Below are 10280 nucleotides of genomic sequence, written 5' to 3'. Positions count from 1 at the left end.
GCCCCTCAGCATCAGAAACCTTTTAAAAAATAATCTACACTTACGTGTGTAGCCAGTCAAGAGTTTTTCTCACAAACGTCAGCAAATCACCTTCTGTTCCCACCGGGGATGGAGAAGCTGGACACAACGCAGAGGAGACGGACACTGTGCATCTGCTTCCCAGCAGAGGATCCATCAACTGACTTAACGTACCCCAGGTCACCTGAGTGCCCTGGGATGGAATCCTGGTGGCAACAGTTTGGTGGTGGCAACATTCTATTAACTGTAGCAGAAGCACCCGCATGGTTTCCCAGAATGCTTTGGCTCGGAAGGGGCCTTAAATATCAGCTGGTTCCAATCTCCTGCCATGGACAGGGACACCATCCACCACATCAGGGTGCGCGGGACCCTGGCCAGCCTGGCCTTCCAGGGACAGGGCATCCACAGCTTCTCTTCTCCTCCATGTTTTTAGTCTGTGGCTGAAAACTCTCATGAGACTGTTTTAACTTTAATCCCCAGTAAATAGAAATTAAAATTAAAACAAAAGATTTTGGTGCTGGGTTGGGTTTATTTCTAAACTGGTGAAAGTCTAACAATTTATATTCTTATTTAAAGCCTTTGAAGTCTTGAAGTTTTCAGGTGTTCAACTATTCCTCTGCTGAGCACTTTGCAAGAGGATTGGGTAGAGATTTGCTCTGCTCCTGGGGATAGCACCTTCCTCTTGAGGCCTGCTCTACTATGAAAGGCAACACAGCAAGAAAAGTGAAATTAAAATTCAGTTTTTCTTCTAGCCAGTCTTCCACTGGATCAGCGTTCAAAGGGTTTGGCTGGCGCTCCTGAGAGCAGCAGCAAACCCCTGCCAGCCCTGCTGGACACAGGGATGCTCTTCATCCCCTAGTCCTGTGGGTGCTTTTGGGTGTGGGGAGGATGGTGCAAATTCATCAGTGCTGTGGATAGCATATGGATATTTTCAGCTCATACTCTACATGAGGAGGATCATTTCTTAAAATAATTTCTCTGTTGATACAACTGTTGCTTTTAGGTAATTGGCAAAGTGTTGAGTGTTTAAAGATGGATGGGGATAACTTTCTCATTTTTCTCAGTCCTGTGGAAATTCAAGCAAAGGCTGGTTTGGGTCATCATACTCACACCCTTCATTTGTCATATTCAGTGCCTGGCATGAGGTACTTATTCACATATTAAATACGTATTTGGAGTTGCTCTAGCACCTTAGCACTTTTATTTCAAGCATTAAATCTCCTTTAGGATTTTTATTATCTAAAACTTTCCCCTTTGGACCCAACAATTTTGGAAAGCAGGAGTGTTTAAGCTGAGATGAAGCACAAGTGGATTTACTGGCATATGAAATATCCCATGTGTTAAGGCAGGGAGCCTGTTCATTCACTCTACAGGTACAGCTGAGGTTGGCTGAGTGGACTCAGCCCCACTTGTATTTTGGGGAGAAGTTGGATGGCTTTTAGCAGGAATGTGTCAATGGGGATAAGGGAGGAGGGAGCAGTGAGAAAAAGGAGGGTCAGTTTTTAGTAAGCCAAACATTTGAAGGCTGTCAGGCTTGATCTTCCTCATCACTGCTGGACAATGGCAACAGGGGGCTGGAAGACTTTATTTTTGTAAGGCCCAACACTTTTAAATTAAAGTGATGAATATTGAAAATATTCATCACTTGGTGGTGGGAGGGAGATACAGCTCCTGCCCCTTCTCTGCCCATTGCAGGGAAGCTGAAAAGGCCACATACCTATTTTATCTCCTCCCATGCAGGCCAGCTTTGAAGCAAGGTGTAAGATCTCTGAAACACCCCTTGCCATTCCATTTCATGACAGAAGTTTTTATCTATCAACTTCCCAAACTTAAAAGATTAATTATAGCTAGCAGCCTAAGCTGAACCCAGACTGACTGGCTTGGTATATTAATCACCTGGAGGAATGGCATCAGGATTTTCACATGATGGCTACAGTTTGCCAGGATTTTTTGGCAGGAGAAGTTTTTTTCCAGAGAACCTCAGGAAGTGAGAAACCCACATTTCACTGGCCAGGGATTGTCAGCTCTGTACTCTCTCAAGTCAGGGGTACCCTGATGATCAGAGCAAGGCCCATAAAGTAATTCAAGAAGAGTGAATGTAGGTAGGATGCCATACACCCAAGTATCCAACTCCAGGGCAATTGCTCCCCAAAGCAACCCTGCAGACCAGTCCCTCTAAATCCACTATGAGGATGCAGGGAAATAGGCAAGGATTACCAAAAGAGATCCCAAACAGATTATATTTTTTACTAATCTCACTGAGATTTGCATTTCACTCCATGTGTCAAAATGTGCCTTTGCTTGGTTGTGACTTCAGAGCATGTTTCCCAAAATGTTTAGAAGGAAGTGCTGGTGGATGGTCTATTAGAGACTGTTCAGAGTAAGTGAAAACATTTTTGAAGCCCCCTGATGGTAGGCAGTACTGTGTGGCTTCTTCTGCAGAAGAAAAACCCAGGTAAGTTTCTTATTGCCGGGGCTGCTTTGCACCCTCCTCAATGGCAGTAAGTGCTTCTCTAGGCAATGGATTGAGGCTTCAGGGTATCTTCCATCCTCCAAAAACCTGGATGTGCTCAGGCCCTCTCCAGTTGCCCAGCCTTGGCTGCCAGCTTAGGAGCAGGAAGGCTGAGCACTGGGAGGAGGGGTTTTCTGGGGGTGTGCACAGTATTTCAGTCCCTCTCAGTGCCTGGTCTTTGGTGTGGGATGAAAATGGGTCTCACTGAGTAACTACAGCAGGTGAGGAAGAAAATCATTACTGTCCTGTAGCTGTGCCCCTTCTCTTTTGAGAGGTGCTGCTTTCAGCTGCTCCCTCTGTCTGCTTTTGCCCCCTTCTGAAAAACCATGATGCTACAACAGGGAAGGCACCCTTGTCTCTCTGGGCTGCGCCCGCTGCCACCACACTGTGAAAGAATCTGAGAAGAGTTATTTGTGATGGGCACCACCTGCCTCCTCCATGCAGCCAGCATTGAGCTCTGTACCTGAAAGCATACCATTCAAAACGTCATTTGAATGGTTCCTCAAAGCTCCTCATTGGTTTTTAGACTTCTTTCAAAAAGCATTTCAGCAGTTCTTTGCAACCTCACTGGCCTGAAGAAGCAGTATGTACCCATACTTGCCTGGCCACATGCCCACAATTAGTGCTCATAAGAGTAGCTGGGATTGTTAGGGGCAATTTATTTTTTGTTCTGTACCCTCAGAAGGTACATATCACTCTTCACTTGGGTTCACTAACTCACAGGGTGGGATGAAAGACCCTAAATCCCTTCAGCAACAGCCTCTACTGTCCCAGTGTGAAGAAACACATGTAGATTAATCACTGTTTCCCTTGATTAAAAAACAAAGAACAACATATGGAACAGAAAAGAAATGTATATTTATTAAAAGTCTAAATTAAATCTTCAAAAACACACAGCTCAGCAGGGCCAAAGAGCAAAGGGTCCCAGAGGAACACCTCCCAGACCTGGTGACTACCTCTAGCCCAGCTGTAAGCTTGCTGTGGGTGTTTGAGCATGAGGGGTGGGCAGTGTCACCCTGCCAGCTCCCACTCTGACAGCCCTCATCTGCTCTCCCTTCACTGCAAGGAGAGACCAGCTCCCCGCTTTGCTCCAATACTCTGGGAAAACCCTTTCCTAGGGAAACGCAGTTTTACGTTCAGTGGCCACTTGTGCTATTTGGCAGGTGAGTTTTGGAAGAGCAGAGCCAGGCACCATTGTGGTGCTGAGCAGGGGGCTTGGGATGAGCATCCCAAAATACCATATTATTCCAGATGTAGAGCCAGAGTCACAGCACAAAAATTCCAGGTGCTTTAGCAGCAACTGTGCAAGGAAGTAATGCTGGTTTACAAATGTATGCCATTTGTACCTGAACTAGCCAGTTTTATACCTGACCTTGCCATTCAGGCAGGGGTCCCTAGGACCTCGGGGAAACAGTGCGACAAGAGGGCAGCAGTGCCAACGCCAGCATTAGGCAAAGCTGGGCATCATTCAACAGGCACAAAAGACTCCCAGCAACAGGCTTTTTATTCCACTAGATGGTGCCCAGCCCTTGCTTAAGGATGTTGCTTAATCGTTTGGACAAGGGTGTGGTCAGGACTGAGGATGGAGGTACCTGGGCACTAAGCCGGGGCTGCAAACTCCTTAGTTCCAACCCTGCCAGTGGCGAGACCCCAAAACCACCCTCTTAATTTATCAGGCAATCATGCCTAGCCCTAGATCCCCAGAGCACTGCCACAGTCCATCAGTCTTGGGGTGTGATATGCCGTGACAATTCTAGGGGTGAGTCACCCAGCCCAGATGGGCAGCAGCCCTGCAGCACCTTTCAGTCTGAGACAGATGGACCAGCGCAGGAGGTCCGTGAGCCTTTGGGGGTCTTCTGCATGCTGCCCCGAGCCTGGGAAACTGCAGGCAAATCCCTGCCACAGGCTGCCTAAATCTCCATGTCCCTGAAGTGCTGGCACCAAGCTACACAGAGCAGCTTCCCAGGAGACACTAGGGCCTGATGCCCTGGCGGGGGCATAGTGGGCTCATGTAATTGTTGACCTTTTCTGCTGGAGAGCATGAGCAGTAGCAAAGCAGAGTCCCGAGAGCTGGTGTTAACTGTTAGCACCAGTGAGACACACAGTGTTATCCTGGTCCTGGTGCTCCAGCATGAATCAACCATGTATGATCCCTAAGTACCAAGCTGCCATGAGAAGCTGTGGATGTCCCATCCCTGGAAGTGTTGAAGGCCAGGTTGGATGGGACTTTGAGCAACCTGATCTAGTGGGTGGCATCCCTGCCCATGTCAGGGGAGTTGGAACTAGATGATCTTTATGGTCCCTTCCAACCCAAACCATCCTGTGATTCTATGGCCTGTAACAGGATCTGCCACCTCCCTGTGTGCAGGTGTGCAGAGGGCACACCTGTGGGTACTTCACTGTGGGTACTTCACTGACATTGTGGCTGCTCCTGGCTGCTCCCACCTGCTCCCTGCATGGGCACAGCCCTGGTGGTAAGCCCCCCCAGCATGTGCTGAGGCAGCACCCCTCCCCTTGAGGCTTGACACCTCTCCCACTGTGCCGTTCACTCTGGCATGCTGCTGAACATGCCTGTTTTAGCAGCTTCTCGGACAGAAAAAGCAACCTGCAATTGCATAAACAGTGATTAACTTGGGGCATCACTGACACCATGGCTCCAGCATGTCGAAGCCCAGCCTGGTCCACGTGCAGGGGCCAGCAGCAGGAATGGCGGTGGCATAGCCAGGGTCTTATGGTGCTCCTGGAAAGACGGTGTGGCCAGGAAATGCACCATCAGGAGGGCGCGATGGGGACTTCTCCCTGGATGAGGTGGATGAGCCAAGGGGGAGGATGCTCTGTGGGCCTCCCCAGCAAGCCCAGAGAGGCTGGTGGGCCTGAGCAAGAGCTAGTAGGGTTCAATATCCCAAGGGAGGGATGTGTGGGGGTTGTTGGCCGAATTGCAGCCCCACAGATGGTTGGGCCAGGGAAGTGCTGGGGCCAGAAATCCCCTTATGCCCAGGGGCCAGCCCACCCCCAGCACACTGCTTGTGGCAGAGAGACTGCCTGAAGTCCCGTTGCAAACACCAGAGTCAGCAGATCCTCAGATACAGAAATGCCTTTATTTCTCCAGTAGCTGGAAGTGAAACCGTGAGGACAGAGGCTTTTTCTCACTGCTTCTTTACTTGTTTCGCATCAGTGCACAAACACCGCTACCCTATGCCATGTAGCATGGCTGCTGTTCCCTGGCTGTCTAGCACAGCACACCCACACATCCCTGCTGCTGTGCCATGTGCAGCCTCCCCCAAATTAACAGCAGATCGCATGAACCAGCGATTTTTGGCTCCTGGGCTGTGAAGCACCGTGTGCCCCCCAGCAACCTGCCCCTCACCCAGGCGAGAGCAGAGCCCGTGGCGGGGACGCCAAGGGGGAAAACGCGGCATGTGGGACCCCCCAACTCCACCGCTGGAGCCTGCCGGGGTGGATACCAGCCGTGCCTCAGAGGGGCCCCTGGATCCAGCGGCCTTGGGGGTACCCTGGGGATCCCCACCCTGAGGGCTGCAGTCCCATCTGTCCGCTCTCACTCTGACTGCCCTGGTCCCCCTCGGAGGACTGGCTGCTGTCGGCGCTCCCGGGGCCGGGGTAGGGGCCGTGGGGGCCGCCGCCCGCCCCGCCGAGGCTGTAAAAGGCCCGCTCGCGGACGTGGAGCTCGTCAGCGCGTTTCACCTGGTCCAGCTGCCTGCTGCGGCCCAGCGTCGCGAGCGTGCCCGGCGCCCCAGCCCCCAGCCTCCTGCCGTGGTGCCCGGGAATGCGGCCGTCCCCGGCCCCTGGCACTGCTCCCCCGCTCTCGCCGCCTCGGCCCCGCTCCCGGCCCCTGCCTGCTACCGTGCTGTCCATGTCGTGCCCTGCCTGTGGAGTGGGGCTAGCCCCTGCTTTGATGGCCTGCGACCTGCCCCCAGCATTGCCATCATAGCCGCCAACACTGGTCTGGGCTCCGCTCGACGCCCAGCTGCTGGGTTTCCCACGTGGGGAAGGTGCTTTGTCCGTCCTGGGTGTCTTGTCCAGCCCTGCTCCCCCTGGACGGACCCTCACCCCTGCCCCGGGCCGTCCCTTCACACGGGGGGATTGGGAGGTGGCTGTCCCCACTTCCCCGCTCCCTCCCCTGCCCAGCACAGTGCTCATGCCTGCCTTGCGGCTGCTGGCTGTCACCGACGGGGTGGTGCGGTCTGCCTCGGTAGCGGCCAGGAGGATGCTGGCCCCTTCGGCTGGGACAGTGACAGCGGCCTCCGTGTTACCCCACTGGCGGGGGGTCGTGGTAGCCACACGTCCTGGCTTCCCCTTGAACCTCTGCCCCTCTCCTCCCACCTCATCATCGTCTTTCCTACGGATGCTGGACACTGTGGGGCTGGTAATGTCACCACTAGTGACTCTCCAGGGGACAGGGGTTACCAGTCCTCCATCAACACCCATGGTGGTGGCACCTTTCTCATCCTCTCCAGTAGGATGGCCATCCCTGGGGCTGCTGGTGACACTGTCCCCACGGGTTGGGGGGGCTGTGGTGGCCGGTCGTTCAGGCTGGCTGTGAGCAGGGATGCTGTCATCGTCACCACCACTGGGTGTCGCAGTGACGCCCAGCCTGGGCAGGGGGCTGCTGGTTCCCTCAGACGGGATGCCGTCATCCTCGTTACCCACTGTGGCACCGGCCAGGGTAGTTTCCTGCTCCCCCACGTGGATTTTGGCCCTCCCAATGAAGATGTTGACTTCGTCATTTTTGTCCGGAGAGACCTGGGTGAAGCTGGTTGCCCCGTCTGTGCTGCCCAGGCTCCCACGGGTGATGGTGACACTGCCCGAGTCAGGGATGTAAGCATATTCATCCACACCAGCGGTATCCACTTGGACATCCTCAGTCTTCTCAGTGACAGAGAACAAAGCGATGCCTCCTGTCCCTGTACCTCGCCTGACACCCTCCTGCCCTTGGCCAGAAACAGTGGCCTCCCCGCTGCCCTCATCCCCTGCCACTCTGGTGGTAGGGGCCCTCCCCCTCCCGGTAGGCATGGCGCCCTCCGCTGGAACCACTCTGGGGTCACCATCATCCTTGTCCTCACTCTTGACACTGGACCTGTTCCCCACCACAGCCTGACTGGGGCGTTCACCCTGAGGAAGAATGGGAACACTGCCATCAACTTCCACCACCAAATCCAGATCGCCACTGCCCTCTGAGCTGGACAGGGTGGGACCTGTGCCACCACCACTGCCACGTGCTCGCGTGCCAGTGCCAGGATGAGGACTGGGACCGTCCCTGCCAATGCCCGGGGTGCTGTGGTTTTGAGCCTTGAGGACAATCCCATACTCAATTACTTCAGTGCTGCTGTTGTCACTGTGTTCTGGGGCTGTCCTGGCCTCTGGTGGCTCCCGCCTGGCATTGTCCTCATCCAGCCGGCGGCTGGGGATGATACTCTGGTGGTCAGCCTCTTCTTTCTGTGCAGTACACACAATGGAGAGGTCAGGGACAGCCCTGGTGATGGATGGCTGCTGGGAGCACTGCAGCCAGGCCAGGGTCCCACAGTGTCCCCTGGCCACATCCTCACCTTTATCTGTGTCTGGTTCCTCCGTGTTGAGAATGAGTAGACGTATTTGAAAATGTAGAAGCCATGCTTGGCGTTGCATCCTTTCAGAAGTATCTGGTGGGGAAGAAAAAAACGAAAGCCACAATTTTCTTATGAAATGCATTGGCAAGAGTTCCTCTGTCTGTGCCTGGCACTGCAGTAGGGTCCCACTGGTACCCACTGAGGCCCCAGGATGTGGCAGAGGGATACCTACCCGGTGCTGTCCCACACAGTTCCCAGAAGCTCCCCCAGGAAGCGGTGGTGGCACCTGTGGGCAGCAAAACACATGCAAGAGCTGAGGCATCAAACACTGCCCCAGAATCCAGGCAGCTGCCAGCGTCCACTGCTGGCCACCCAGTGGTCAGGGAAGGGTGGGAAAACTGCACTGATAAGCCAATACATTTGCAGGCACTACCTGGGGTGCTGACTTAAAGATAGCCATAGTAGGAAAGGTCAAAACCCCATTTCCAGGGTCTGAAAAGTATTGTGAATTTTGCTGCAGCATGATTGTATTGCATGCTAGTTTTCATAGGGTATTTTTGGTCTGCAAATAACCTTTTCCTGGAGTCTGCTGCAGAGTATTTTACTGCAGAGCATTTTTAATACACAGCACCATTGCTCACACCAGAATGCTTCAACTAACTGCTTGGATCTGCCTGTGATGGGAATCCAGAGCTGGTTAACTGGTGGTGTTTCCCAGTATTTAGTGGGCAACTGAGCAGCAACATCTGTGCCCGCACAGCCAGGTTTCTGTACATGCTTGCAGGCTTCCAGCTCTCCCTGATTATCCTGGCATCTTTTGGAGGGTATTGGCCAATGTATCCCTCAGGATTGGGGGACCTGCTGGTGGGAGCATCCTGTGAGCCCCACAAAGCCACTTCAGGCATTCCCTATGTGCCATAGCGAGAGATGGCCCCATGGAGGGAAGTCCTTTTTGATTTCAGCAAAATTAATCACTGAAACATCCCAAGCTCAGCTGAAGGGTCAGAAACACACCCCAAAGTATGGAATATTCGTAGGTTGTTCCATTGTTTGTGAACAGTACCAAAGGTCAAATTACAGCTCTGGTTACACAGCATAGTATTAACTCTCTTCTGTGCCCCTATCTGAAAAGCAAATCTGTGCTGATTTATTGCCTTCCCCTGGGCTGCCCCGCTACAGACTGGGTTGTGAGAGCTTGCTCTGGGGGGTAGAAGACACGTGGGAGGGGCCTATCCCTCAGGGAAATGGGATTTGGGAGAGGCCCATCCCTCAGGGAAATGGGATTTCCCTCCTCCTTACCCTGACAAAAAAGCAAGCCTTTTCTAGGAGCAGACTTTCACTCTACCTGTGTATTTAGTACGCTGAGCAACAGTTATGCAGGACAAAAATGGCTGCTATTATATTCATGTTAGTTTGCCTATTTTTTAGTTAAATCTCTCAAAATTTCACATTAGGAGAGCTGGAAAATAATTGAGGGTGCCTCTCTGACCACTGTTACCCACACAGGTAAGATGAGCATCCTTCCCGCACCTCTTTTCCTGTGGCTTGGCTCAGCCTGTTCCCAGGCCAAAAGCACTGGGCAGAGCCCAGATCCACAGAAATCCAGGAGAAGAGGTACAGCTGCCCAGACAGGCTCTCGTGCAATGCCCTGATTGCTAAACTGAAGGGACATGCTCAGCCACCTCAGTGCTAATATATATTTTTCCTGCTGGGCTCATCTCTGCTGTTGACCTTAATCCCCTTCCCAAACAACAGAGGTGGTGTACACAACTACAACCCATAGTTGTTGAAAGCATGCAGGGATGCACCAGGTAGTATGCCTCACGCTTCCAGCAGCATGTTGGGAATCCAGGAAAAGCCATACTTACAGGTGTGGCGAGGGCTGTGCTGAGCAGGCACAGGCACAGGCAGACGAGGGATATTTGCATCTTGGTCTGCTCCTGGAGGCACAAAGTGAAGCATCACTGGAGTTTGTCTTCCTGGGACGTGTGGTCCTCAATAGTCCTGGTTAGCAGCAACCTCAAAGTTCCCACTATCCCAAAGCTCCCATGGCGGTATGCTCCAGTGACCCCAGCTTTTCCCAGGCTTTGCGGTGGCCCTTGGCATTGTCTTGCCTGTCTGCATGCCTCGCAGCAAGGCCAATGCTCTCTTACCATGTGTGTAGGGCACGGCCAGCAGCTCCGAGT

At 53.0% G+C, this 10280-nt stretch overlaps 1 protein-coding gene across 1 annotated transcript; it reads right to left on the bottom strand.

The window, feature by feature from the left end:
* Positions 1-5606: 5606 nt before the first annotated feature.
* On the bottom strand, positions 5607-10198 carry MEPE (matrix extracellular phosphoglycoprotein). The gene is made up of 4 exons (XM_039551330.1): positions 9963-10198; positions 8327-8380; positions 8095-8187; positions 5607-7984 (listed from the first exon to the last, which is right to left on the bottom strand). Exons 1-4 carry the CDS (start codon positions 10020-10022, stop codon positions 6005-6007), a joined length of 2187 nt encoding a protein of 728 aa, XP_039407264.1. The 5' UTR covers positions 10023-10198; the 3' UTR covers positions 5607-6004.
* Positions 10199-10280: the final 82 nt, after the last annotated feature.

The sequence above is a fragment of the Corvus cornix genome, chromosome 4 (genome assembly GCF_000738735.6).
Source record: "Corvus cornix cornix isolate S_Up_H32 chromosome 4, ASM73873v5, whole genome shotgun sequence".
Lineage (NCBI taxonomy): Eukaryota > Metazoa > Chordata > Aves > Passeriformes > Corvidae > Corvus > Corvus cornix.
The sequence above is the reverse complement of the archived record's forward strand: the minus strand, read 5'-3'. Positions and strand labels throughout refer to the sequence as shown.

Excerpts from the sequence above, each read along its gene's own strand:
- MEPE (XM_039551330.1), bottom strand. The coding sequence starts at position 10,022 with ATGCAAATATCCCTCGTCTGCCTGTGCCTGTGCCTGCTCAGCACAGCC. Across the intron at positions 8,188-8,326 it reads ACTGTGTGGGACAGCACCGG|ATACTTCTGAAAGGATGCAA; the intron begins GTAGGTATCCCT and ends CTTCCCCACCAG. Across the intron at positions 7,985-8,094 it reads GGAACCAGACACAGATAAAG|AAAGAAGAGGCTGACCACCA; the intron begins GTGAGGATGTGG and ends TGTACTGCACAG.